Source organism: Nuphar pumila, chromosome 2, assembly GCF_984573655.1.
Source record: "Nuphar pumila chromosome 2, dmNupPumi1.hap1.1, whole genome shotgun sequence".
NCBI classification, from domain to species: Eukaryota; Viridiplantae; Streptophyta; class Magnoliopsida; order Nymphaeales; family Nymphaeaceae; genus Nuphar; species Nuphar pumila.
In genome coordinates this window covers 146,742,482-146,770,453 of record NC_143250.1, presented here as the reverse complement: position 1 = coordinate 146,770,453, position 27,972 = coordinate 146,742,482, and the positions used below count along the sequence as shown (strand labels likewise).

Here is a 27,972-nt window from a genome sequence, read left to right as displayed (position 1 = left end):
ACCACCGCCAAGATCGGATCTAGCTGTGCTGGCTCAGCCTGCCGTAATTACAGCCGCTGTCTTGGGAGCTTAAAACTCCACGGGCTTACCCCTTGACCACGGAGAATGCATGATTAAAAAGGCTTCCCGTTATAAAAAAAAACAGATGAAAAAAAAAGGCATATGAAAAAGTGAATTACAAAAAGAAATGGCAAACAACTGTGGGTTAAATTTTATAACAAGAGGTCAAAAAATGGTCACCTATATATAAGGTTTTTTCTTAAAAATCAAGCTATAGGAACTATGGGCATCAAATTGAAGACTCAATGTGATCTAAACCCTAGACCCAATAAAATCGGATTCATAATTAGGTTTATTGCAAAGTAATTTCTAAATGTTTTTTCAAGGAATCATTTTTCAAATGTAAATTGCAAAGTAATTTCTAAATGTTTTTTCAAGGAATCATTTTTCAAATGTAAATTGGAGCCTGAAAAAAGGTTAAGTTCTTTTCGTTTTCAAAGTTTTATCAGTGTTAGGCTAATTATGAGCAGTAAAGAAAAGCAGGCTACTACTTGGGTGAAAAGATCAGGTGCAATATGATTGCACAAATATTTGTGCATTAAGCACCTGATAACCCTCCCGCTTCACCCAAAACTACCCGTTTGGCTTCCACTCGACCAACTCAAAGGGATAAAGCAAAGCTTTTAAGAAGCATAACAAGGTTTCACATAGATTTTCCAGGGATAGTAACATCTACAGTCACACTGTAGTGATAATACAGAAATTCTTTAAGCAATTCAGACTCCATTCTCACAAACTTTGTCACAAACTCTTATGGCACACGAACACAAAAATTACACCACGACAACAGGCCCATCCTTCCTAATCAAAGACGCAGGTGCCGGTTTCTTGTCCCGATTTGGGCTGGACAAATTATCCTACTCCTCATCATCTGTTGTGATTGTCAAGAGAGAATACCTTACATTCAATGAGATCTTACCCCTCTCCACCATCAGCCTCGCCCCAGTCACCACCCAATATCCCGGAATATCCTGAGGCCCTTTCGTCATCTCTGTCATATCTACAAATTTCAACATCTTTGGTGCTTGGACGGGAACAGGCGGCCCTCCAGGGTAAACAGCTGAGTTGATATTAACCTCTTCCGGCCTCGGTGGTGGCCGTTGCACAGTCGTGAAATGGGTACTGATCAGTGTAGATATGATCCCAGACTTTTGTGCAATGCCCGGCGATCCCTCCCAATCTGATTTTCGCACGCGAGCTCCGACAACTAGTGAGAAATGGAGTCGCAAATACAGTACCTTCTTAAATCCAACATCACCAACATGGAACTGTGCACCGGTGACAATCCATGGATCATCACCACGGTCCACTGGAGCTGTACACACATGAGAGAAGCTCTTCCACTGGACAGCTTCATAATACTTGCGATTCTTGACAGTCTCATCCACATGGAAGTCAGGGTCATCACTGAGCTCAAAAATCTTTGGCAGGGTACAGAGGTGCTGGAGGTGGATGGCTAACCGATTGTTTTTCTTTCCTTCTAAAAACAGCCGAAGTCCTGTTACCGGTCTCTTACCCACATCAACCTGCAGTATATCACAGTCAGTAAATTGTAATTAAAGAACCAATTCACACTTCAAAGGAACTGGGTTGATAACTGTACAACTGAATAAGCAGAACCAAAACCAACTATCGGATAAGCAAAGCTTATGCATGCCATAGAAAACCCAACATGGCATTACCAAGTTATCAGAATAGAATTGCCACGGTTGGAAAGTGTGCTTCTTGAAAGAACTTGCCGAACTAATTTGAAAATTCAATTCCTGTTTGGAAGTTAACTTCCATGGAGATGTAAAATGACAGATTTTATTTATCAAGAAAACACCAACTCTTTCTGCATATAAAATGACTCATAAGAAGGCAGGTTGTTTGTGTTGAAAATCAAAAAATGGGAATGGTAAAGGAGCACCTTAAGGCAATAAGGTGCAAAAAGATCTCTATTAGAGGATCGAGCATACCAGGTCAGTGTTAACGTAAAGCTTGGGACCCAGTAAACTGAACTGGAGAGAAGCATTGCTCTGCTGTCTCCTTTGATGACCGAGGGCAAGCTCGCTAAACACCGGTGCCCATTGCCTTGGCAGTTGGAATTCAAAGAACTGGTGAAGTTCTTCAATTGGAGGCTTATCTGCATAGAACAAAGCTTGAAAAACTTCTCTCAGAGATTCATGCATTATAAGACTGAGCAAAATATTCTAATGTTGCAACAAGTTTTATGATAGTTGTCTTATGAACGCAGATGCACAGGCACACACATCACTCCTCATTTTTTTGGGATCAAGAGGGCAAGGGGATGGTGGGGTGAGTGGAGAGAGAGAGAGAGAGATCATCCACATATTCTTTTCCTAGTTTAAAAGGAAAAAATAGTTGGATTCTTCCTTTCCTACTCGTGATATTATTCTGCCTACGTGACTAAAAAGCTCTCAAATACACAACTGAAAAGAGAGAAAAAAACAGCAAGTCAAATTTGCACCACTATCCCCACTTTAATTGGTCACCACAAATCTAAGTGTGTGTAACTCTGTGTGGGTTAACTAAACTTAATAAAATGGTAGGAGTCCATAGGTGGCCCGTTCCATCCTATGTGACTCCTTTTTAAGTTTAAAAAGATAAAATGAAAGTAAAACTTGAAATTTATAAAGAATTTAAAAAGAAAAGTCAAAACTTACCTTACTTCTACTAGAAGCCTCCCAAGAGGGGGGGGGGGGGGGTCCCATCCTAGAGCTTTCTAGGATGGGGTTGGCTGGAATAAGGAGAAGAAAGGAAAAAAAGAAAAAGAAAAAAAGAAAAAAAAAACATAAAAGAAAGACTAGTCAAGTTTGAAAATTGAAATATAGAAAGGTCCAACCCCATGGGGGTCAACCAGCCCATATTATATTTCAATCAACATAGTGTAAAGCTACTTAATGTGATATATATATATATATATATATATATTATAACCTAGGCTAATTAGACCACCTTCATTGCATTTGTCAAGCTGGAAAACGGTATGCTCTCACCTTTAAAGGTGACCAGGGTTTTATTTCATAAACCGTCCTTGTTAGTTTCTGTTAATCCATACTCTCTCACAGGGAAGAAATGTATATTAGTTAAAGAAAGAACCATCTAGACTTACAGCAGAGATATAAATTGATGGCATGACTCAGGAAGCAAGTAACTTTTTTTTTCGAAAGAAAGGGATCAAGTAATGTATTAGTTAGAGAAAGAACCATGTAGACTTACAGCGGAGATATAAATTGATGGCATGACTCAGGAATCCACTCCCAGGAACTCCATTCAAGAGGGATGTAATGGGAACAAAACTCATTGAGATCACATCAGGGTCAAGAGGGACAGTAGTTAACCATTGGTTATGGGGTAGGTTCTTATCACTGCCACCCCTTCTCTTGTAAACAACCACAAAACCCTGCGTAGACACGAACAAGAGATTGAAGTTCCCCCATGAAAAATCAAATTGAATCTAAAAAATAAAAAATACTGAATCCATTTATGCAAGAAAATCCTAAAGCACCTCCTTGCTTGGTGGACACATTGAGGTACTGCAGATCTGAAAATTTGAAAGGTTCTCCAGGACATCATGCTGCAAAATAAGGCATGGAACGAAATAAATGAGAGCTTTAAATAAAAAATAATGCAAATTAGCAACAGAACATGTTAAACCCAGTATATGTGCACTATACTTGTTTTCAGCATTTTAGGGAGAATAATTCTCACTTCGTCTTTTCTCAGAAAAAAAGAAAAAAATTCTCACCTTGTCCCTTCTGGAAACTTCTTCAGAATCAAGGCTATAACGTCCACTTGCATCTGAAAATCTCTGATCAGCTATCACCTTTATATGTCGTTGAACTTCAGCATGCTGAAGATTTGAGTTATGCTGCTGTTTCACAAAAATTACATCTTTCCCACCCATTTTTACACCGACCACAATATGTGTACCGTACTTCTCAATAAATCTGAAAAAAAAAGTTCAAATAAGACAGCCAAAAGTTGCAATCAGGCTTTTGTCGCAACTTCCTCAGCTCATATGCATCACCCAACTCAACTAGACTAGCCTCTGATATTCCATATGCAATCTACTGCAGTTTGAATGAGCAAGATGGGATAAAATTGTTAATATATATATATATATATATATATATATATATATATATATATATATATATATATATATATATATCTGTCATTTCCATTTTACGCATATTCTCCTTATGAATATGATTGTATTTATTTTTCTCTTTTTTGTTTTTCTCTTTTTTCTTTTTTGAATTCTTTTTTTTGCCATTGAGGGGCCCACATAATAGACGTCGGAGCCCCTCCAACGGTCACAATTCCAAGGTCTCCATTGTGTATATATAGGGGTTCAACCTATGTCACACGGACTCGGCTAAGGAGGTGCCGCACCCGAGTCGACACGCCCCGACACGGGTGCGGACTCGGGTGCGGCTTCGGACTCGGCCCGGACTCGGTCAACGCCGAGTCGGACTCGGTCAACGAGTCCAGGCCGAGTCCGTCCACATTTTGGACTCGGTCAACTTTGACCGAGTCCAAAAATGTCCCTAAAAAACTAATTTTTTATATTTTTTATTTAAAAAATATATATATAAAAAAGGCACTGTGACTGTGCAGTCTTTGCAGTGTGCACAGTCACAGACTGTGCACAGTCTGTGACTGTGCACAGTGCACAGTCTTTGCAATGTGCACTGTGCACAGTCTGTGACTGTGCACAGTGCTGTGCCTGTGCACAGTGCACAGTGCTGTGCCTGTGCACAGTGCACAGTGCTGTGCCTGTGCACAGTGCACAGTGCTGTGCCTGTGCACAGTCACAGTCTGTGACTGTGCACAGACACCTGTGGCATTTTAAAAATAAAATAAAATAAAATTATATATATATATATATATATATATATATATATATATTTTTTTTTTTTGCCGAGTCCCCGTGTCCAAAAATTTTAAAATTGTGCCGCACCCGTGTCGCACCCGCACCCGCACCCGCACCCATGTGACATAGGGTTCAACCCCTTGGTATTTTCTCAAGCTTTTAGCAAAAGCTCTCTCCTCTTTAATAAAGATCCTATATTATTTTTATACCTTTGTGCATTTATGATCTCTTGTATGTGTTGTGCTTTTGTGCAAACTTGTTCCAAGTGTTCTTGTGCCTTTGTGCACACATCGCACATTGAGAACTTAGTGTTCTTGTGCATATAGTCTCTTTCAAGACATTTTCACATGGTATCAGAGCAAGGTCTCTAGAAGAAGAGATCGGGTATTGCGTCGTCACGGTGGTCACCTCGAAGAACATGCCCATTCCTCATTCTCATTCTTTTGGCATAAAAAACTCTTGCAAATCAATTCAAGTGAAGCGCAATACATCAAGTAAGCTCAAAAAATATCTATTGTGGTAAGATTTCAAATTTTGAAGACTCTTTCTTTCTCATAAAAGCATTTTCATGTGAGAAAAGGATTCTCATTTTTTCCTCGGATTTAAACTCAATGGGTCCAACTATCATGTTTGGGCCGGCAACATGAAAGCCCATATTAAGGGAAAAAGTCTTTGGGGCTATGTCAAAGGTACTATTCCCGAACCCGAACAAAAAATCATCATTATTGAAAAAAGGTAAAATTAAGGTTCTTAATGGGGAAGAAAGAGAAGGCATTTGAAGAATATAATAAGAAGCATGAACAGTGAAAAATGAAGAATTACAACATCCTTTGATGAATTTTTTTCAGGGTGAAAACAAGGATAAATGCCCATATTTTGAAATTTAAAAACGCATTTCAAGTTTGGGATTATCTTGAGAGGATGTATACCTCAAAAGATTTATCTCATAAATACTATCTTCAAAAAATGACATTGACCCTTCAACAAAGGGAAATGTCCATTAGATAGTACTTTGCCGAATTATCATCCATTTAGGATGAACTTGCACTCCTTGAACCCAAATGGAGTGGAGAAGCTATTGAACTAAGGCATAAGCAATTGGAAGATGATCACTTTTTCAATTTTTTGAATGGGCTTAAACCCGAATTTGAGCAAACTAGATCCTTGCTTTTATCTTCTTTTACATCTCCACTTCTAGAAGATGTTCTCACTAAATTAAGTGGATAAAAAACTAGATTGAGAATGAACAAAACCAATCAAAGTGTGTTGGCCGTTCCTTCTAAAGATGAAAATGAAGGAGCCTATGCCGTCTCTAGACCGGGAAATAATGTGAAAACATACAAACCCCCTCATTTTAATAAATTCCAAAATCAAAATCAAGGAACAAAAGAAAATTGTGGCCAAAATGGAAGGTACCAAGGAAGAGACTATAGTAAAATTATATGTCATTTTTGCAAAGAACCAAGACATATTAAACTTGTGTGTCTTAAATGGAAGGAGATGGTGGCTATGTCGACAACATTTTAACCACATAAGGAGGAGGGCCCATCTATATCCAACAATGAAACATTGTCTCTAAGTTAAATCATGGAAGCTCTTCAACCTCTTATCAAGAGATTAGTTTTCGGAGCCGCAATGTCAACCTTTTCTCCTCCCGATAAGACTCTTTGGCTTTTAGATTCGGGTGCCTCTTTTCATATGACTCCAAATATTTTGGCCCTTTCCGAATATGCAAAAAATTTATCTCCTTCTTTTGTTTCAACTACGGATGGTGCTTCTCTTAAAATTAAAAGAATTGAAAATTTTGAAAAACAAGGTTTTTTTATTCCTAAAGTTAGATTCATTTCTAAATTAAATTTAAATTTGCTTCCGATCTCTCAACTATCAGACCATAAGTGTAATATCAAATTCTCATCAAATAAATGTTAGATACAGGATTGTCGGTTCAGAAAGTTGATTGGGGAAAGCTCTATGAAAGGAGATCTATATTGCATGGAGTTTCTCCAAATTCCAAAACACTATTTTTGTAACATTGCCCAACATAAAGATATAAATGTTTGGCATAAGCGTCTTGGGCATCTCAATATTGTCAAGCTTTCTTATTTACATTTTGCTAAAGATCTATGTAAAGACAACTTCACTTGTAACAATTGCATTCTTAGAAAAATGAAAAGCTTACATTTTGGACAAAGAACTATGTTTACAACCAAACTTTTTGAAATTGTGCATTCGGATGTATGAGGACCGGCACCAGTTGTATCTAAAAGTGGATTTTCTTACTATATTATTTTTGTTGATGATTATTCTAAATTTTGTTGGATATACTTTCTCAAGCATAAACATGAGGTTTTTTTTATGTTTAAGACATATCACATGATGATAAAAAATCAATTTAATGGTAAATTAAAAATTCTTAGAACCGATTCCGGAGAAGAATATCTCTCAAATGATTTTAAAAATGATCTTGAAACTAATGAAATTATTCATCAAAAATCATGTCCCAAAATACTCAAACAAAATGGCTTAGCCGAAAGAAAACATAGACATATAGTTGAAACCACTAGGACTTTACTTATCTCTCAAAAAAATCCTAAAAGATTTTGGGTCGAGGCGGCTCTTGCATCCGTCCATCTTATAAATCATTTTCTTTTAAAAAACTTGAATAAAAAATCACCTTTTGAAGCCTTGTATCAAAAGGAACCCGAGTATAATAGACTAATTTTTTTTTTATGTAAATGTTTTATTCTTACCGACAAAAATGATAAACTTTCACCTAAAGTCATTTCTTGTGCATTTCTTGGATATTCGAAAACACAACAGAGATTTAGGTGTTATGATGTCAAAAATGATAAACTATATGTTTCTAGAAATATAACCTTTTTAGAAAACTTAAGTGGTTTTGAAGAATATAAACCCCATGAGGATAGTGTCGATTATTCTTTCTTGTTTGAATTATTGTCTAGAAATGATGATATTTCCAGTTATGATGAAATGATATTTGATGCTTCTAATGATATTTAAGAAAGTGAACGTTTTTGACTTCTTGAACACACTATTGAAGAAGGAATATCTAATGAACCAATTACATATACACAGAGATAAAAGCACTTTTAAAGGTGCAATTGAAAAATATAGTGAATCTAATGAACCTTCCTCAATAAACAATCCTCGTACAACCGAGAGAACTAGAAGAAACCATTCTAGATTTATATCCTATGAATCCTTCTCACCTAAACATAGAGTATGTCTTAGTGTCATTCATTCACATGTGAAACCTAATTTTTTTGAAAAAACTAAGAAAATGATAGAACGGAGGGATGCAATGGATAATGAACTTAGAGCTCTTAGAAAAGCTAAAAATTGAGAAATTTAAAATTTACCTAAAGGAAAGAAAATAATAGGATGCATATGGGTTTTGAAGGTTAAAACTAAGACTAATGGGTCACTTGAAAGATATAAAGCTCGTCTAGTCGCAAAGGGAGATTACGATGAAACATTTGCCCCCGTTACGCGGATGGTTACTGTTAGATGCCTAATTACAATTGCCTCTATTAAAAAATAGAACATATATCAAATGGATGTTAAAAATGTATTCTTAAATGGAGATTTAAATGAAGAAATCTATATGAATGCTCCTTCGAGTATGGATGTTCCTAAGGGTAAAGTTCTTCGCTTACAAAAAACTCTCTATGGTTTAAAACAAGCTTCTAAGGCTTGGTATGATAGATTTAACAACTTAATGATAGAAAATAGTTTTATTTCATGATATACTGACATTACTTTATTTGTCAAAAAATCTGATGCAGAAATTGTGATTTTGTTATTATATGTTGATGATATGTTGATCACAGGTGATAATACCAAAGGGATCAAGAGTATCAAGTCTGCATTAACAGAAAAATTTGAAATGTTGGACTTAGGTTTTCTGACATATTTTTTAGGCATTGAAGTTGACTATTCTCACAAAAGTTATTTTTTGTTTCAAACTAAACTTGATTGTGAGGTTATTGACAGATCAGGCATTACAGATGATAAAATCTGTGAAACTCCTGAAGTGGTAGGAACAAGAGTGAAAATCGATGATGGGATTCCTTTAGAAGAACCTACTCCTTACAAGCAACTCATTGGATTATTGATGTATCTTAGCATTACCAGGCCAGACATCTCTCATGCAGTACATGTTGCAAGTCAATTTCAACATGCCCCTACATCGATTCATATAGGTGTCATTCTTCGAATTATCAAATATCTATGTCACATGGGTGCGGGTGTGCGACACTTTCAAAAACCTTGGGTGCGGGGGTGCGGGTGCGGCAAAAAAAATAAAATAAAAATAAATAAATATATATATATATATAGAAGGGGGTTCCCCCGACGTGGGTCCTCTCTCTCGTACAAGTGAGCGTAGAGCATGCAGTAGCCGGCCCGAGGCCATCGCAGCCCCGTTCACATGTACGTCCAAATATTTAGCAGCGGTTGTAAATTTACTGTTGTTTGATGGGGGCGTGTGGGCTTCACTGAAAACAGTTCTCCCCGCGCAACTTCTGCCCCCGTTTTGAAACATGCCCTAAAAGTCTACAATTTTAGCAGGATTCAGATTCAGACCCGAATCGAGTTGGGTAGGGTAACATCTCCGAACAAAACCAGACTTAAACCGACACTTGTACACCAAGTAAAAGAAAGTGGATCAGGCTAATCCTCTAGATGAATGTTGTCAGTATCGGGCCAACGATTCAGGTGAATCCGCCGATACCAACCCTTAATTGAATCGCTCTGAATAGGTTAAAAAATAATTAAAAAATATTTCATGTCAATCAAAACGTGACACGTGTTAAAACCATTAAAAAATATTAAGAATTAATTTTTAGCGTTTTTTATATTTATTCAAAAATAGCTGATTCAGGCTAGTATCATAATTGTATCTATTTTCTGCTGACACCGACAACATTGCTCTAGATGTCGTCAATCTAGATTAATCTGAAAATTGAACGGCTGAAAAACATTTCGTGGGGCTCATCTATATGGTTGATTCTTGGACCAAGCTGCATATCCCAAAATGTTTCATTTTTTGTTCATGAAAGAGCCAAAACTTTTCATAATCCAGCCTTAGTGATGTAACATTACCAAAACGCGTGGTTCCAATTGTCCCATCAACGGACGCGTGGCATCAGTTCATTGGGCTGACTACCTTTCAATGTACGCTAGGCCCAGAGCACCTTTTAGGCATTGCCGTTTATCTTCTTCTTTCTATAGTAATAGTATAATACCCTGCAACCTATGGATCTTTACCCTCCTCAAGTGCAGAAATAAGACGGGCTGAACTCTCTCTCAGAACCCTTCATCTACTTCTCTTATGGAGGAGGAATTCAGAGAGTATTCCTGTGCTTTAGAGGAAAGGACACACGAAGGGGTTTTGCAGGACACCTCTATGAGGCTTTCGTTCAGAAAGGCGTTCATACGTTCATTGATGATGAGAGACTGGAGATCGGAGAGGAGACAACCTGCATACCCATCTTGTCCAGAAACTATGCCAAATCAAAATGGTGCCTCAAGGAGGTGGCCAAGATGGTTGAGACCAATAAGATGCTCATTCCCATCTTCTACGATGTCAATCCTTCAGATGTACGAAAACAAAAGGGTCCCTTTGAGGCAGCGTTTAATAAACATGAGCAATGCATTGAAGAGAAGATGGTAAAAGAATGGAGGGAGGCATTGAGGCAAGTCAGTGAAATTAAAGGGTTCGATCTTCAGATTGCCACAGATGGGTCTCTCTCTCTCTCTCTCAAATTTCAATTTGTCCCAAGGCACAATATTTTTGCATTCTTTTATATATCATTAGTTTAACAAAAGTGCTAACTTTACCTGTAACCAAGTTTATTGAGGCCAACCCCCCTTCACTCCCTCAGGCTCAAAGTTCCAGCCATTTATATTCAAAGTGCCAGGCCTGAAAATGGCCCAAAATGATCTTTTCTAAAAAAATTGGTTTCGTCTGAAGATTTTCCAACCAGCCACCACCTAAAAAAATGTCACGGCCTGAACGTCTTTATTGATGATGGTACCAGAACAACCATTTTTTACATTCCGCAGCCCATTTCCCAGGGCAATTTTTTTAAAAAAAAAATCCAAAAATGGACCAAAATGACCCTGGGTGCGTTGACCACGCCCAAGGACGGGTTGACCGCACAGGGTGCCGCACCCGCTCCCGCACCCGCGTCGAGTCGCGTCGATGCGAGCGCGGCACCTGACTGGCCGAATCTCTGTGACATAGTCAGATATGTAAAGGGGTCTATAAACAAGGGAGTATTTTTATCTTCATCCTCTGATTTAAATTTAATTGCATATAGTGACTTTGATTGGGGAGGTGACCCAAATAATCGTCACTTTAACACTGGTTTTTGTGTCTTTTTAGGCGAATCATTGGTTTCTTGGAGATGCAAGAAACAACAGAAAGTGTCTCTGTCTTCTACTGAGGCTAAGTACCGAGCTATAGCAACTACAACCATGAAAATTGTTTGACTTCGACGGTTACTGGAAGATATGGGGGTTCATGTTCAAGGGCATACAAAGTTGTGCTGTGACACCAAAAGGGAAATATATATTGCCAAGAATCACATATTTCATGAGCGAACGAATCATATCGAAATAGACTGCCATTATGTTAGAGAAGAATACCTTAAGAAAGTCATTGATCTCCTTTATGTAACATCAGAATATCAACTGACTGACTTCTTTACTAAAGCACTATGTTCCCCTAGATTCAATTTTCTTCTTAGCAAACTTTTGGTCATCACACTAAGTTTGAGAGAGGATGATAAAATATAAAGACAATATATATATATATATGTATTATAATACCCGATAAGGGTAAATCTTCATTTTCATTTTATGTATATTCTCCTTATGAATATGATTGCATTTATTTTTCTCTTTTTTGTTTTTCTCTTTTTTCTTTTTTGAATTCTTTTTTTTAGCCATTGGGGGGCCCACATAATAGACGTTGGGCCCCTCCAACGGTCACAATTGTGGCCGTTGGAGGGGCTCCAACGGCTATATGTGGAGCCCCTCCAAGGTCTCCATTGTGTATATATAGGGGTTCAACCCCTTTGTATTTTCTCAAGCTTTTAGCAAAAGTTCTCTCCTCTTTAATAAAGATCCTATATTATTTTTATACCTTTGTGCATTTGTGATCTTTTGTATGTGTTGTGCATTTGTGCACACTTGTTCCAAGTGTTCTTCTTGTGCCTTTGTGCACACATCACACATTGAAAACTTAGTGTTCTTGTGCATACAGTCTCTTTGAAGACATTTTCACAAAAATGTGGGGGTTGACTGATGTAAGAAAGTGAAAAATACGCTACAACAAATGTCTCTCAACAAGTTCTCACAAATACATCATAAGAACCACAAAGGTTCACAAAGAGAACTTAAGAATACACACAACCCGAAACGGGTATAAAAATGAAAAATAAACAATTTTATTGATTTGAGATAAAAACCCAAAACAAGAGTAAGTATTTACAAGGGGAATAGCCCCATATTTATAGAGAGGTAGAGAGAAGCCTTAAGAGAGCTGTTGGACTCTCCAACGGCTCTAATAGAGCTGTTGGGGAGTCCAGCTCTTTTTGGATTTACCTTTTTGACTTGGTTAAAAAGGTACCTTTTTGACTAGTCAAAAAGGTAAAGGCCAAATCAGTCCAATGATGGACTGGTTTGGCTAATTCTAGTTGTATTTTAACTAGAATTAATTAAACGAAAAATCCTAACTAGAAAGGAGATAAAACATTACATGTCTATGAGATTACATATTTTAACACTCCCCTCAAACTTACGATTGGATAACCGAAAGTTTGCCTAAGAGAAAGTGAAACCTGTAATGAAAAGAGGCGGAAGCACCAATAGAGCAAAAGTCACTCTTTAAGAGTGATCACTAGAGCCACGCACACCAAATGTGCACACACAAAACTCTCAAATATAGAAAATGACTTAAAGTCATAAGTTGGATATTATTAAAGAAAAGAAGAGAAGGGTGTAAAAACCCATACATTTACAAGGGGGAACCTCCTCTTTTTATAGAGGAGGAAAGCATTAAAGGAGGACCATAAAGGGGGCTCCCTTCTAGTCGTTGGGAGCCCCAACGGTCATAAATATGACTGTTGGGGCCCCAACGACTAGATAGGTGGGGCCCCTTTATGGTTCCAAAAAGTAAAACAGAAAAATTAAAAAGGAAAAAGAAAAAGGGGAAAAAAAAGTACATGTGGAATTACCAAAACACCCCTATCGGGTTTTTGGTTTATACAAAACAGGAAAAAGCTATATTATTATGTATATATACGTATATATACATATATACGTATATATACTTATATATATACGAATGTATATATATATAAGTATATGTATATATATATTTATATATACATAATTTAACATGCCCCCTCAAACTTTACGGGGAGAAGACCGAAAGTTTGCCAAGAAGAAACATGAATCGTGGAGTTGGGAGCGCCTTGGTGAAGAAGTCAGCCAGTTGATACTCTAAAGTGACATACGGCAATGTGATGGTCTCTTTGAGATATTCGTCTCGAACATAATGACAATCCATTTCGATATGCTTGGTCCGCTCATGAAAGGTGTGATTGTTGGCAATGTATATTGCACTCTTGTTATCACAACAGAGCTTGGTGGGAGTGGAAATGGGAACGCCCATGTCACCAAGAAGACTTCTGAGCCACACAATTTCCATAGTTGTCATCGCCATAGCCCGATATTCAGCTTCAGTAGATGATAATGAGACCTGCTGCTTCTTGCATCTCCACGAGATGAGAGATTCTCCTAAAAAAATGCAAAGACCCGTAATTGAGATACGATCATTGGGATTTCCTCCCCAGTCAACATCAGTAAAAAAAGTCAATTCAAGAGATGAGGAAGAGGATAAGAAGAGTCCCTTAGAGATGGTATTTTTGATATATCGCACAATTCTCATTACGGCCGCCATATGAACCGTAGTAGGTGCGTGCTGAAACTGGCTTGCTGCATGAACTGCATGAGCAATGTCTGGACGGGTGATGGATAGATAGGTGAGAGATCCAATTAATTGACGGTAGGGGGTTGGATCTTTGAAAATAACATCATCTTCAAGTCTTAGTTTCGAATTGATAACTTCAGGAGTCTCAACTTTCTTTTCATCAGATATTCCTGATTTGGTACAAATTTCTGCAGCTAACTTCATTTGAGATAAGATGTATCCTCGCGCGGAATAAGCAACTTCAATTCCTAAAAAATATCTCAAATAACCAAGATCAGACATATCAAAAGTATCTTTTAACATAGACTTAACATCATTTACTCCCTTTTGTCATTTCCAGTGATGATCATATCATCAACATACAGCAGAAGCATAATAATGGAGTCACCTGTCCTTTTAACAAAAAGAGCAGTGTCAGTATAGTAAGAAGAAAATCCTAAATTGATTAATACATTACTAAACCTATCATACCAAGATTTAGGAGCTTGCTTAAGTCCATATAAAGCCTTCTTTAATTTCAAAATTTTTCCATTTAAGTTCATACCTGGAGGCGGTTCCATATAAACTTCTTCATTTAAATTACCATTCAAAAAACTGGAGTGTTGTGCGATCGTAGAATGCCATTGCGGTTGAAGAGAAAGTTTTATAGGACGACTATTAGACCCGCTTTACTATATGGTACGGAATGTTGGGCTGCCAAGAGACGTCATATTCAAAAAATGAGTGTAGCTGAGATGCGGATGCTTAGATGGATGTGTGGAAATACAATAAAAGATAAGATTCAGAACGAGGAGATACGTAAGAAGGTAGGTGTTGCACCCATTGAAAATAAGATGCGAGAGAATCGTTTACGGTGGTTTGGACATATTCGGCGAAGGCCTAATGATGCTCCAGTTAGAAGGTTGGAGAAATGGGAAAATACATTAGTTAAAAGAGGTCGGGGTAGGCCTAGGAAGACTTGGATGGAGATGATAGGAAAGGATATGAATGCTTTGAACCTCACCGAAGACATGGCATTGGAGAAAAAGGATTCATGTGGAAGACCCAAAATGAATTTCTTTTTTGGTTCATATCGCTGACCCCAATTGTTTTGGGATGAAGGCGTAGTTGTTGTTGTTGTTGTTCAAAAAGGCATTTTTGACATCAAGTTGAAAGATTGGCCATTTTTTAACGGAGGCTATAGCAATAAGAGCTCGAACACTAGTCATTCGAGCAATTGGGGCAAAAGTTTCATCATAATCTACCCCATATTCTTGGGCATATCCCTTGGCAACCAACCTAGCGTTATATCTTCCCAATGAACCATCACTCTTAGTTTTTACTTTAAAAACCCATCTACATCCAATGGGTTTCTTGCCATTTGGAGGATCAATGATTTCCCAAGTTTGTGCCTTTTTAAGAGCATTAAGTTCAAGTTCCATAGTTGCATTCCAATGAGCATATTGCTTAGCATCATTGTAATGAGATGGTTCATGAAAGGAGTGAAGAGCAAGTAGGCATGCTCGAAAGTTAGGAGAAAAGGAATCATACGAAACAAATCTATTTGGTATTTTGGAAATCCGATTTGATCTTCTTTGAGAGGTCTCTTCGATTGACTCACTTTGGAAAAAATTTTCAAGGGCACAAGGAGAATTTCTTTCATTCCTTCTAGAGTAGACTTGAATTTGTCTTGAAACATTTTCTTCTAAATTTTGATCATCACTTGGATGTTCAAAATGATCTTCGCTAAGGGATTCACTAGGATCAATATGATCATCTATGATGTTTTCTTGAGGCAACAAGTCAAATAGAAAGGAATAATCAATATTTTCATTTGATTGGTGCGAAAAACCATTTTCCCCTTCAAGGAATGTGACATCTTTAGAGATATAAAGCTTGTTCTTAAGTATGTCAAAACATCGATAACCTTTTTGTTTTTCGTCATATCCCAAAAAGATACATTCAATAGCCCTAGGAGAAAGTTTATCATTTTTGTGAGTTAGAACGAAACATTTACATCAAAAAATTCTTAGTCTTTTATAATCGGGAGACATATTGTAAAGTTTTTCAAATGGAGAAAGATTTTTCAAAGAGGATGAAGGAGTTCTATTGATAAGATATGTAGAGGTTAAAACTGCTTCGGCCCAAAAGGATTTTGGAATATTTCTTGAAATTAATAACATTCTTGTAGTTTCTATTATGTGTCTATGCTTTCTTTCCGCAAGACCATTTTGTTGCGGAGTGTTGGGGCAAGAACGTTGGTGACAAATTCCATTTTCTTTTAAATAGCTTTGAAAATCATTGGACATATATTCGCCTCCCGAATCGGACCTAAGAATAGATAGATTTCCCAAAAATTGATTTTTGACCATTGCATGAAATTCTTTAAAGAAGGAGAAAACTTCGGATTTGCGACTTAGGAAGTAAATCCACGTAAATCGAGTGAAGTCATCTATAAAGACCACGTAATACGAAAAACCTCCTTTAGACAAAATAGAGGAAGGTCCCCACACATCGGAATGAATAAGTTCAAATGGCCGAGTGATAAAGAAACTTCTTTGAGGAAATGGAGTAGCTTTAGATTTCCCAAAAATGCAATCTTTACAAGTCATGTAATTGTCTTTACAAGTATTGTTCAAAAACGGAAAAAGAGACATTTTTACAAAATTTGGATGACCAAGTCTCTCATGCCATATTCCAATACTTTTGTCTTTAACAAGACTGCAAGATGACTTAGATGGAAGAGTCAAAAAATCCATAAAGTAGAGGTCACCCCTTCTATGGCCTTGCCCAATCAGCTTCCCTGACTGGAGATCCTGCACGGTGCAATCTTTAGGTGAGAAAGAGACTTGGCATCCATGATCGGTGATTTGAGAAATGGAAAAAAGGTTTAAATTAATTTTAGGAACGATTCTTACTTTAGGCACAAAAAAGTTTTTAAAATCAAGTGTTCCAATACTTTCAATTTTTAATGATGTACCATCGGCCGTTGAAACACAAGAGGATATGGGTTCGGAAAAAACATTTGAAAGAGAGTTTTTATGAGATGTCATATGAAAAGAAGCACCGGAGTCTAGTATCCACATACCTGGAGGTGATGAAGAGTAGGCGATGGCGGCTCCGGATGTTGAAGGAGAAGTCTTGAGAAGATGTTGGAGAACTTCAGAGATGTGATTTAGAGTTTCTTTGATATCTCCTTCTTTGGTACTTTCTTCCTTCTTTGAAGAATTTTCCCCAACCATTGCAACCTTTCCTTTGAGTTTTGGACAAACCGGTCTAATGTGTCCCGGTTCATTACAATAATGGCATATTATTCCCTTTCTAGGCCCATTACTATTTTTGTTAAAATGGGGAGGTCTATATGCTTTAACATTCGATCCAGGCCTAGTAACGGCCAAAACTTCATCACTCTTCATGCTCAAGCCAAATCGAGTTTCTTCTTGACATATCTCGGCAAGTGCATCTTCAATAGGTAGGGCTTTGCTTCTATGAAGAAGAGATGCCCTTGTTCAAATTCCGGGCGAAGACCATGAAGAAATTGGAAAAAATGTTCATTTTCAATTTGTTCCCTTCTTAATTCAATATCTTCCGGGGCCACCCACTTAGGCTCAAGAAGAGCAAGTTCATCCCAAAGAGGAGTTGGAGAACTAAAATAGTCCCGGACACTCATATCCATTTGTTTGGTGGAACGGATTTTTTATTGACAAAAAATTTGTCGAGCAAGATCCTTTTGGGTATACATACCCTTAAGGAAAAACCAAACCTCATTGGCCCTTCTAAATTTGGCAATATTAGCACAATTTTTAAGGTCAACATTATTCATAAACCATGCCGAAATTTTGGCATGGTTACTTTCCCAATCCTCAATTTTGGATTGATGATCATTAATAGCTTTGATGCGCTCATCGCCATCTAAAGCCTTTTCAACTTCATTTTCGATTTTGGTGAGAACAAGAGAGGGTTCGGGAGTAGTTCCCATAACAAAACCCCAAAGTTTCTTACCTCTAAGATGATTTTCCATAGCGGAGGCCCACATGAGATAGTTGGACCCATTTAGCTTAAAAGAAAGCTCCACTTTAGAGTCACGTTCCATCGGCACCAAAAGTCCTTCATTTCTTCAAAAATTGAGAGGCACACGTTCCAAAGAAAAGCCCAATCACCAACCGTGCTCTGATACCATGTAATGAAAAGAGGCGGAAGCACCAATAGAGCAAAAGTCACTCTTTAAGAGTGATCACTAGAGCCACGAACACCAAATGTGCACACACAAAACTCTCAAATATAGAAAATGACTTGAAGTCATAAGTTGGATATTATTGAAGAAAGGAAGAGAAGGGTGTAAAAACCCATACATTTACAAGGGAGAACCTCCTCTTTTTATAGAGGAGGAAAGCATTAAAGGAGGACCATAAAGGGGGCTCCCTTCTAGTCGTTGGGAGCCCCAACGGTCATAAATATGACTGTTGGGGCCCCAACGACTAGATAGGTGGGCCCCTTTATGGTTCCAAAAAGTAAAACAGAAAAATTAAAAAGGAAAAAAAAGGGGAAAAAGGGAAAAAAGAAAAAAGTACATGTGGAATTACCAAAACACCCCTATCAGGTTTTTGGTTTATACAAAACAGGAAAAAGCTATATTATTATGTATATATACATATATACGTATATATACTTATATATATATATATATACGAATGTATATATATAAGTATATGTATATATATATTTATATATACATAATTTAACAAAACCTAGGAGCAGCGAGAGGCTTGGTGAAGAAATCGGCCAGCTGATATTCTGAAGCAACATAGGGAAGATTGATGGTGCCACGCAAAAATTTCTCTCGAACATAATGGCAATCCATTTCTATATGCTTAGTGCGTTCATGAAATGTCTGATTGCTTGCAATATAGATAGAGCTCTTGTTGTCACAACACAGATTTGATGCTTTTGGACTTTCAACTCCCATATCGGAAAGTAGACGTCGAAGCCAGACTAATTTCATAGTAGTTGTAGCCATTGCCCTGTATTCAGCTTCAGTTGATGAGAGAGGGACCTTTTGTTGCTTCTTACATCGCCAAGACACCAAGGATTCTCCTAAAAAGACACAAAAACCTGTAGTTGAGTGGCGGTCATTTGGATCACCACCCCAATCTGCATCAGTATAAGCAAACAATTCTAAGTTAGAGGAAGCAGATAAAAATAATCCTCGAGAAATAGAATTTTTGATATATCTAATAATACGCAAAACTGCTCTCATATGAACAGAAGTTAGAGCATGTTGAAATTGACTGGCTGTATGGACCGCATGTGTAATGTCAGGTCTTGTGATAGATAGATACGATAGAGCCCCAACAAGTTGCCTATACGGAGTCGGATTCTTGAGTGGCTCTCCATCATCAATCTTTATTTTGACATTCACAATCTCAGGAGTATCAACATGTCTTTCATCTGAAATACCTGACCTGACAACAATATCTAATGCAAACTTAGATTGAGTTAGCAAGTAACCTCTAGGTGAGTAGGCAACTTCTATACCAAGAAAATATTTAAAAAAACCCCAATCACTCATTTCAAAATGTGTTTTGAGAAATTTTTTAATATCATAAACTCCCTGTTTATCACTTTCAGTGATGATCATGTCGTCAACATAGAGTAGAAGGATGATAATACCTGCATCAAAATTCTTAACAAACAAAGTTGTGTCAGTAAGACAAAATCGAAAACCAAAATCAAGCATAACCTTACTAAACTTATCATACTAAGCTTTTGGAGCTTGCTTGAGACCATATAAAGTCTTGTTTAGGCGAAGTGTTTTCCCTTTAGGTATATTCATTCCTGGTGGTGGGTCCATGTATACTTCTTCAGCTAAAGTTTCATTTAGAAAAACATTTTTAACATTCATTTGAAAGATATGTCATCCCTTTATTGATGCAAGAGCTATTAGGATTCTAACAATGGTCATTTTAGCTACTGGGGCAAAGGTCTCTTCATAGTCTATTCCATATTCTTGAGAATAGCCTTTTGCCACCAACCGGGCCTTGAATCTTTCAAGAGTGCCATCACTCTTGGATTTCACCTTGTACACCCAACGACAACCAATAGGTTTCTTGTTGTTTGGAGGATGGTCTTGAATGGTCCAAGTATTGGCTTTTTCTAAGGCTTCTAATTCGACTTTCATAGCCTTGACCCATTCTGGTTGATCCTTGGCTATATCATAACTGGGAGGTTCTTCATAGGAATGAATTAGAGCAATAAAGGCTTGATGTTTTGGTGAAAAAGACTGATATGACACAAACTTTGCATGAACCCTCGAGATCCTAGTGGATTTTTTAGATGAAGAGGCAGATTCATGTTCCCTTGTGTATTTATCTAGGGCACACTGTCTTTTTAAATTTCCTCGTCTAGAGTATTGAATACAATCTTGACTACTTCTATGAGGATCAGAATCAATCACATCCATCTGATCATCTAGATCAATTTCTCTTTCACTATCCTTTAGAACTAGATCCAACAAGAAGGAATACTCATCTATTTCAGTAAAAATTTTGTTTTCAAAAAAACTTTCATTTTCTAGAAAGGATACATTCCTTGAAACGTATAACTTGTTTTTAGGGTCAAAACATCTGTATCCTTTTTTATTATTTGCATATCCTAAAAAAGTACAGGGTATAGCACGGGGAGAGAATTTATCATTCTTATCTGTAAAAACTTTTCAGTAGGAGAAATATTCTTTATTGAGGATAATCAGGTTTTTGTTTATAAAGCTTTTCAGTAGGAGAAATATTTTTTATTGAGGATAAGGGCATCCTATTAATAAGATACACAGCAGTTAAAATAGCTTCGGCCCAAAAAACTTTAGGAACTTGATGTGTGATAAGTAGTGTTCTAGTTGTTTCTATAATGTGTCTGTGTTTTCTCTCAGCTAACCCATTTTGTTGAGGGATATAGGGACAAGATTTTTGGTGTGAAATTCCATGTGAGTTCAAATATTCTTTAAATTCAGTTGATAAAAATTCTCCCCCTGAATCAGTGCGAAATATTGAAATATCATTCTTAAATTGATTTTTGACCATATTATGAAATATTTGAAAAAAAAAGAGAACACTTCAAATTTGTGTTTGAGAAAGTAAATCCAGGTATATCGTGTAAAGTCATCCACGAAAATTACATAGTATAAAAACCCACCTTTTGATGTAACTGGTGCAGGACCCCAAACATCAGAGTGAATTAATTCAAGTGGTCGAGTGGAGACAAAAGTTCTTTCTTGAAATGCTAGTCGTTTCATTTTTCCAAGAATACATTTTTCACAAGTGAAAGTTTCAAAATTACAAATTTTTCCATGTTTGGAAAGTACTGAAGCTTGGATATACAAGGGTGACCAAATCTTTGGTGTAAAAGATCCAAGCCTACTTTTTGAATATTGCAGCATAATATTTTCTTGGGTAATTCCAAAAAATCCATGTAATATAAGTCTCCTTCTCTATGGCCTTCCCCAATCAGCTCCCCTGACTGGTGATCCTGTACTTGACAATCATGAGAAGAGAAGGAAACATTACACCCATGATCAGTTAATTAAGAAACAGATAAGAGATTTAGATTAAGTTTGGGGATATATCTAATCTTTGAAACACAAAATCCTTTTGAGTTTTGAGAGTTATTTTCGAAATTTCCTATTCCTTTTATCTCAAGGGATGTTCCATCCACAGTAAAAACACTCGATCCACTTGAGTCATAACAATGCGACAGTAATTTTAAATTTGGTGTCATGTGAAAAGAAGCACCAGAGTCAAGAAGCCATAGGGGTTTACCTGGATCGGAGGTGCCAACAGAAGAGATCGCAACTCCAGTTGAGGGAGAAGTTCCTTTAAGAAGAGGTTGTAGAGCCTCCACCAGCTGAGACAGAGACATGTTTCCAATGGATGTTTCATTTGATTCTTTTGATTCAACAACAGCTACCTTCTTCTCATAAGATTTTTTCAACTTTGGACAGTAAGTTTTAACATGTCTGGGTTCATGACAATAATAACAAATAACTTTTCTCCTTTCAAAATCGCCTCCTTGCCTTTCATTGTTTATTCTCCCAATATGTGGAGGTTTGTATGTGCGAATGTGATTACCTGGTCTAGATATAGCTAAAACTGTATCATCATCGCTTTTGTCGACTCGTTTCTTGAGTCTATTTTCTTCCATACTTAGTTCTTCAATGGTATCTTCAATAGAGGGAACATTTCCCCGATGTAGAAGAGCGGACTTGGTTGACTCAAATTCGGGTCTCAACCAATTTATAAATTGAAAAAAATGCTCCGCATTTACTTGATTTTGGCGAAGCTCAATGTCTTGTGGACAATGCCACTTTGGTTCAAGAAGAGCCAACTCTTCCCATAGTTCGGATAAGCTATTGTAGTATTCTCTAATACTTCTCTCTCCTTGAAACATATTCTGAACCTTTTCTTGTAAGTTACATATATGAGCAATATCTTTAAGAGAATACATTCTCTTAAGATATTCCCACGCATCATTAGCATGTTCAAATTTTGCGAGACTTGAACACTTCTTTATGTCTACACTAGAAATTAGCCAAGACATGATCTTAGCGTGACCCATTCTCCATTCTTTCCATTCCTTTTCATATGTGGAGATGGCCTTAGTTTTTTCCACCTCCGAAAGAGGTACTTCTCTTCCACCTTCTTCTTTAGTGAGCGTTAGTTTAGGTTCCTTATCGGTTCCATCAACTAAGCCCCATAGACCCTTTCCCCAAATAAGATGTTTCATGATTGAAGCCCATGTTACATAGTTTGAATCGTTGAGTTTTATGGACTTAATGGTGACATTATCATTGTCATCCATTTTACAAGCTTGGGAATGAGAGGGGAAGAAGAAAAGCAAGTGGGAAGAGGAATATTTTAACCACAAAGATCGAAAATAAGTAGCCTTCCACGCCCTTCAAGGCTACACACGAGCACTCCTTCAAAGAGACTTCACTTTCTTGAAGAGTAGTTGCATGGCACGCTTCCCAATACACGTCCATCGACCTTGCTCTGATACCATGTAAGAAAGTGAAAAATACGCTACAACAAATGTCTCTCAACAAGTTCTCACAAATACATCATAAGAACCACAAAGGTTCACAAAGAGAACTTAAGAATACACACAACCCGAAACGGGTATAAAAATGAAAAATAAACAATTTTATTGATTTGAGATAAAAATCCAAAACAAGAGTAAGTATTTACAAGGGGAATAGCCCCATATTTATAGAGAGGTAGAGAGAAGCCTTAAGAGAGCTGTTGGACTCTCCAACGGCTCTAATAGAGTTGTTGGGGAGTCCAACAACTCTTTTTGGATTTACCTTTTTGACTTGTCAAAAAGATACCTTTTTGACTAGTCAAAAAGGTAAAGGCCAAATCAGTCCAATGATGGACTGGTTTGGCTAATTCTAGTTGTATTTTAACTAGAATTAATTAAACGAAAAATCCTAACTAGAAAGGAGATAAAACATTACATGTCTATGAGATTACATATGAGATTACATATTTTAACAAGTGATACCATCAATGTTTTTAAAGGTTTTTGATGGGCATTAAGGGTGTATAACTTGAATGCCCTTCGTCACAAACCACCATGAGGCTTACACTTCTATGCTGGATGGTGAGACTTACATATCCGCATCATAGACCCTTCTAACTTTTTGTTGTTTTAAACTGCTAGGGCCCTCTAAAATCAGTACATACCACTATTTGGTTACCTACATAAGTTACTGTTGTTTTTCACCATTTACCTTCTTTTATATGTCCATTTGCACCTTTTCTGGCCACTTAGATTACACATTTACACTTGCATGCACTTAACTAGTTGCTAAAAAAAAGGATGCCATTAGTAGGCCTCTATGTTTCTCCAACATCCTGTTGCTATGTTTTAATATTGATTTGTTTTTACTATTTAAGGTTGTTACTTATTTCTAATTTAAAATTAATGAATAAATATTTTATTGTATTAGTTGTAGATTTTTAATAATTTTCAGTTTAAACCTTGAGAAATATTGAGGCTTACGACTCACTGAGCCTCGAGGCTTATGCCACTTTCATATTTAAAAAAAAAAACACCTCATATGCTTCACACGTTTAAAAGCCTTGGGTACCATTACCCCCATTTAAGCTGATGGGTCTTGGTTTTAAGCCTCACCAGAAGCCATCTCCCACCTTTGACTGGCCAAGGCTAGCAACTTATCAATAGTTAAGATATAGAAAAAAAAACATGACACTCTTGCAATTTACAGTCCAACTTTTGCAGGCAAGCCCTGTCACTAAAGACAGAATATTCAAGACTAGTAATATTTTCAGAGAACCAATGACCTTGCCAGAATCAGCAAAATACCAAAGCCCGAGTTTTGCAGGGAATAGTATTGCTGCATATCAAATGTAAAGTTTGTGCAAAAGATTATATAAAAAACTGTATATTAGAAAGGAAATTTACCTAGCCAATGCAGCAGGATCCCATGAAGATGGGACTTCCTTCTTAACATGATCACGCAAAACTATCTGGGATCTTGTTAATGCAACAGTGAAGAGGGTGATGAACCACCCATCAAATGCAAGACTTTTGGTACCAGCTGCATCCTTTGGCCAACAACCAGAAAACTCAAACATGGTATTGAATAATCCAGATGGGATTTTCCCATTGAGTGATAATTCCTGATTGAACTGCTCTGACATCTGCAAATAGTATCTATTCATCAGAGAGCACGGTGGTAGCTTACAATAAAAAGTTTGACAGTCTTGGCATTTCCATATTAATGGAGCAACTTGCACATAATCATCAACAAGGTACAATCTGTCACTGAATGGAACAAAGAGACTGAAACTAGTCTAAGAAAGAATACAGAAGGAAATTATAAACTGAAGCTGAGAAAATATTTTTCTGAATAAGGGATAAAAAAAGGAAAAGAAAAAGAAATGTCCTAGCACTAGATATACCCAACACAGGTGGTGAACTGGGTTGCATGATGAAATTTCTACAATACCTCAAAGTGTGCTGCACCATATATAATTCACAATTTATATGATAATGTAAAGCTCACCACTAAAAGTTTCATTTAGAAACAATTTTGGAGTTTCCATGTTTGATGGGTCCAACAATGGAATTCTCATTGTGTTCATACCATAATCACAAATATCAGTATCTGCTATATCTCGGCAAGGCTATTTCTCGCATGATTATAGGTTTGGTGATAAATCTCGGGGCTTAAAAATATAAGAAATAACAAAAATAAGCAAATATCATGTTTAGACAAAAAATACATAAATAATAAAAGAAATAAGTAAAAAATGTAAAAGAAAGAAGAAAACATATTTAAAATGTGAAAAATAAATAAAAACAGTAAAACTAATTGATAATATCACAAGATTATAGTGATATTCTCGTGATAATATCGCAATAGTATCAAATTGGCCATATTTTGAAAATACCGCGATATTATCACTGTAAATTCAGCGAAAAATACGTAAGTAATAAAATAAATAAGTAAAAAATGTAAAAGAAAGAAGAAAACATATTTAAAATGTGAAAAATAAATAAAAACAGTAAAACTAATTGATAATATCACAAGAATATAGTGATATTCTCGTGATAATATCGCTATAGTATCAAATTGGTGATATTTTGAAAATATCGCGATATTTTACCTATATTATTGTTTGCTAAATTTACAGTGATAATATCACAATATTTTGAAAATATCATCGATATCTGTGACTATGGTTCACACCAAGGTTCTCTGGCTATCTGGACAAAATATCTGAAGAACAGACACCCACTGCCAATAAAATTATCGTGTGAAGAAAAACAATATGGACGCTACCCATGTAGAGTGAAGATTAGATGGGTAACAAACTGACCCAGATGGTTGAACAACAGAGGGATATGACAGAAAAAGAGAATGCGTTTGAGAACCAATTTTCCTGCTAGAGAGAAAAGATCATCATTCATGGACAATCTCCAACCAGCTTCTGCTTCATAACATTCAATTTGATGGTGGAGAGAAATACTCTATATCTTACGTGTCTTAAGTTGAGATCCAGCTTGACCTATTTCAAAATTTTAGCAGTTTCATTAAAATCCATGAATTTGGAGCTCCAGCATATGCCAATGGGAAGGAAGACAACAGCACCAAGATTAGCAAGATTGGAAAGACCAAATTATTTTCTTTTTTTATAGAAAAGTTGGGGATAACCCCCGCTGGGATTTCAACCCAAGACCCCTCGGCTATGATAGTGCCACCTAACCATTTAACCATCTCATTCCTAAAGCTCGAAAGTATTTGATTCATATCTCCCAAAAAAATGCTATATAACTAAAAAAGAAACAGAGCATGCAAATATGCCAAGTAAAAACCTAATGAAAATCCAGTGAACATAATAGTCCACCAAAATTCCACAAAAAGAAAAAAGAAATCAGTCAACCAATTACTATAATAATCCACCACAACTCCACAAAAGGAAAATAAATTACATCAACAATTACTCTAACAATCGACCACAACTCCACAAAAGAGAAAGAAATTACACCACCAATTACTGTGACAATCCACCACACCCCCACAAAAAGAAAAGAAACCACACCACCAGTTGCTGTAATAATCAGCCACAACTCAAGAAAAAGGAAAAGAAATCACCCCATCAACTCGTCTTCGTAAATTTTCTTACTGAAGAATACGGCAACCTAAGCACCTCAATCGATCAAAGAAACTTCAGAATTCAATGGGCAATGCAAAGAATACCTGCTGAAAGGACAGCACGTCCGATCTGAACCGCATCCGCTCTCCCTTGTCACACTTGATCGACCTCGGAATATTCGCAACCGAGATCCCTCCCGGCAACGTGACATCCTGGACCTGATCCTCGTCGAGCTCAATCAGGCGAGGATCGGGCGAGTGGAATTTGCAGTATTTGAGCCGAAGGTCGACTGCAACGTCGTAACCGAGCCCTATTGCCCCGATCGCCATCTCCACGGCACTCTGTGGGGATGCCCTATGCGCCATTTCTGGAGCATTCCCCTCCAATTCCGAAGAAGCGTGCCAAGATCAGTCTCTCCTGTAAACCATCCGCAAATTCCCGATCCTACAAAACCCTAAAATCCACGCAAACCCCAATTTTCCGGCTAAACACTGAAGTGAAACCCTATACCGCAAACACGAAAAGCAGACGAAAACCCTAGCATTCCTGCACCTCCAGAAAGATCCTGAATTCGCGGCTCAGACCGAAACTCTTATCTCCTTGAACGCTCGAAAATCAAACCTCTAGCCTTCCACGAACCTCCGCGCCGAGAATTCAGGATCTCTAAATTCCACTCAGAATTTCAGCAAAACGCCACAGAATCACCCTTTCCCCAGCTCCTCTGAAGAATCGGAAACCAAGTCCTAGCTTTCCCACCAACCTCCCCGTCGCTTCCGCTCCAAAATCCTAATTTTCACTCAGAATTCCACCAAAACCCCCACAAAATCACCGTCTCCAAGAATCTAGCTATCCACAACACCCAAGAAAACACCGAATCGATCACAAAACAAAAAAAAAAACCTAAAAGAACTCTTCCAAAGAGCTACAAAGCTGCTACCTCCGCGAGCAGAAAACGGAGAAACAAAAAAAAACGACCCAAAAAATAGTGGAAAAAGACCCTCCGAGAGTGAATGGGAGATCAAAACCACTAGTTTTTTCTCCCAAAGTCCGATCCGAGAAACTACGGAACCCTAGATTTTCTTATATGGGCTCCATTTTTGCGCGAATTTTTATTTTCTTATTTGATTTTAATAAGAGAGGTAAAAAAAAAAGATGATGACATTTACCTTTCCTCGGTCAAAAAATAAATGTCGCGGTGGGGAATCTTTTTTTTTTAACTAACTGTGATTAATTCTATAAAAAAAAGTGTAGAACAAATAATTACGGCAGCTCCATGGCTGCCAAAAGGAGATAAAACTACTATAATACCCTTCATCTTTATGCTAATGAAGTCAGCGATCAAATATCTGGCTACTTTC

The 27,972-nt window shown here is 37.2% G+C and overlaps 1 protein-coding gene across 2 annotated transcripts; it reads right to left on the bottom strand.

The window, feature by feature from the left end:
- Positions 1 to 681: 681 nt before the first annotated feature.
- On the bottom strand, positions 682 to 27,669 carry LOC149847541 (MACPF domain-containing protein At4g24290-like). Of its 2 annotated transcripts, XM_089997086.1 has the most exons (8): positions 26,719 to 27,668; positions 24,417 to 24,655; positions 3,812 to 4,013; positions 3,572 to 3,640; positions 3,283 to 3,466; positions 2,019 to 2,185; positions 1,743 to 1,838; positions 682 to 1,586 (listed from the first exon to the last, which is right to left on the bottom strand). In XM_089997086.1, exons 1-8 carry the CDS (start codon positions 26,977 to 26,979, stop codon positions 918 to 920), a joined length of 1,887 nt encoding a protein of 628 aa, XP_089853212.1. In that variant the 5' UTR covers positions 26,980 to 27,668; the 3' UTR covers positions 682 to 917. The 2 variants fall into 2 exon arrangements, with proteins under 2 accessions (XP_089853212.1, XP_089853213.1); XM_089997087.1 differs by lacking the exon at positions 1,743 to 1,838 and having other exon boundaries at positions 26,719 to 27,669.
- Between the last annotated feature and the right edge of the window lie 303 nt (positions 27,670 to 27,972).

What these genes read in the sequence shown, in the direction of transcription:
- LOC149847541 (XM_089997086.1), bottom strand. Translation starts at nt 26,979, where the DNA reads ATGGCGCATAGGGCATCCCCACAGAGTGCCGTGGAGATGGCGATCGGG. An exon ending in GATCCTGCTGCATTGGCTAG is followed by an intron (nt 4,014 to 24,416) that starts GTAAATTTCCTT and finishes TTTTTTTTTCAG; the next exon opens with ATTTATTGAGAAGTACGGTA. An exon ending in AAGTTTCCAGAAGGGACAAG is followed by an intron (nt 3,641 to 3,811) that starts GTGAGAATTTTT and finishes CTTATTTTGCAG; the next exon opens with CATGATGTCCTGGAGAACCT.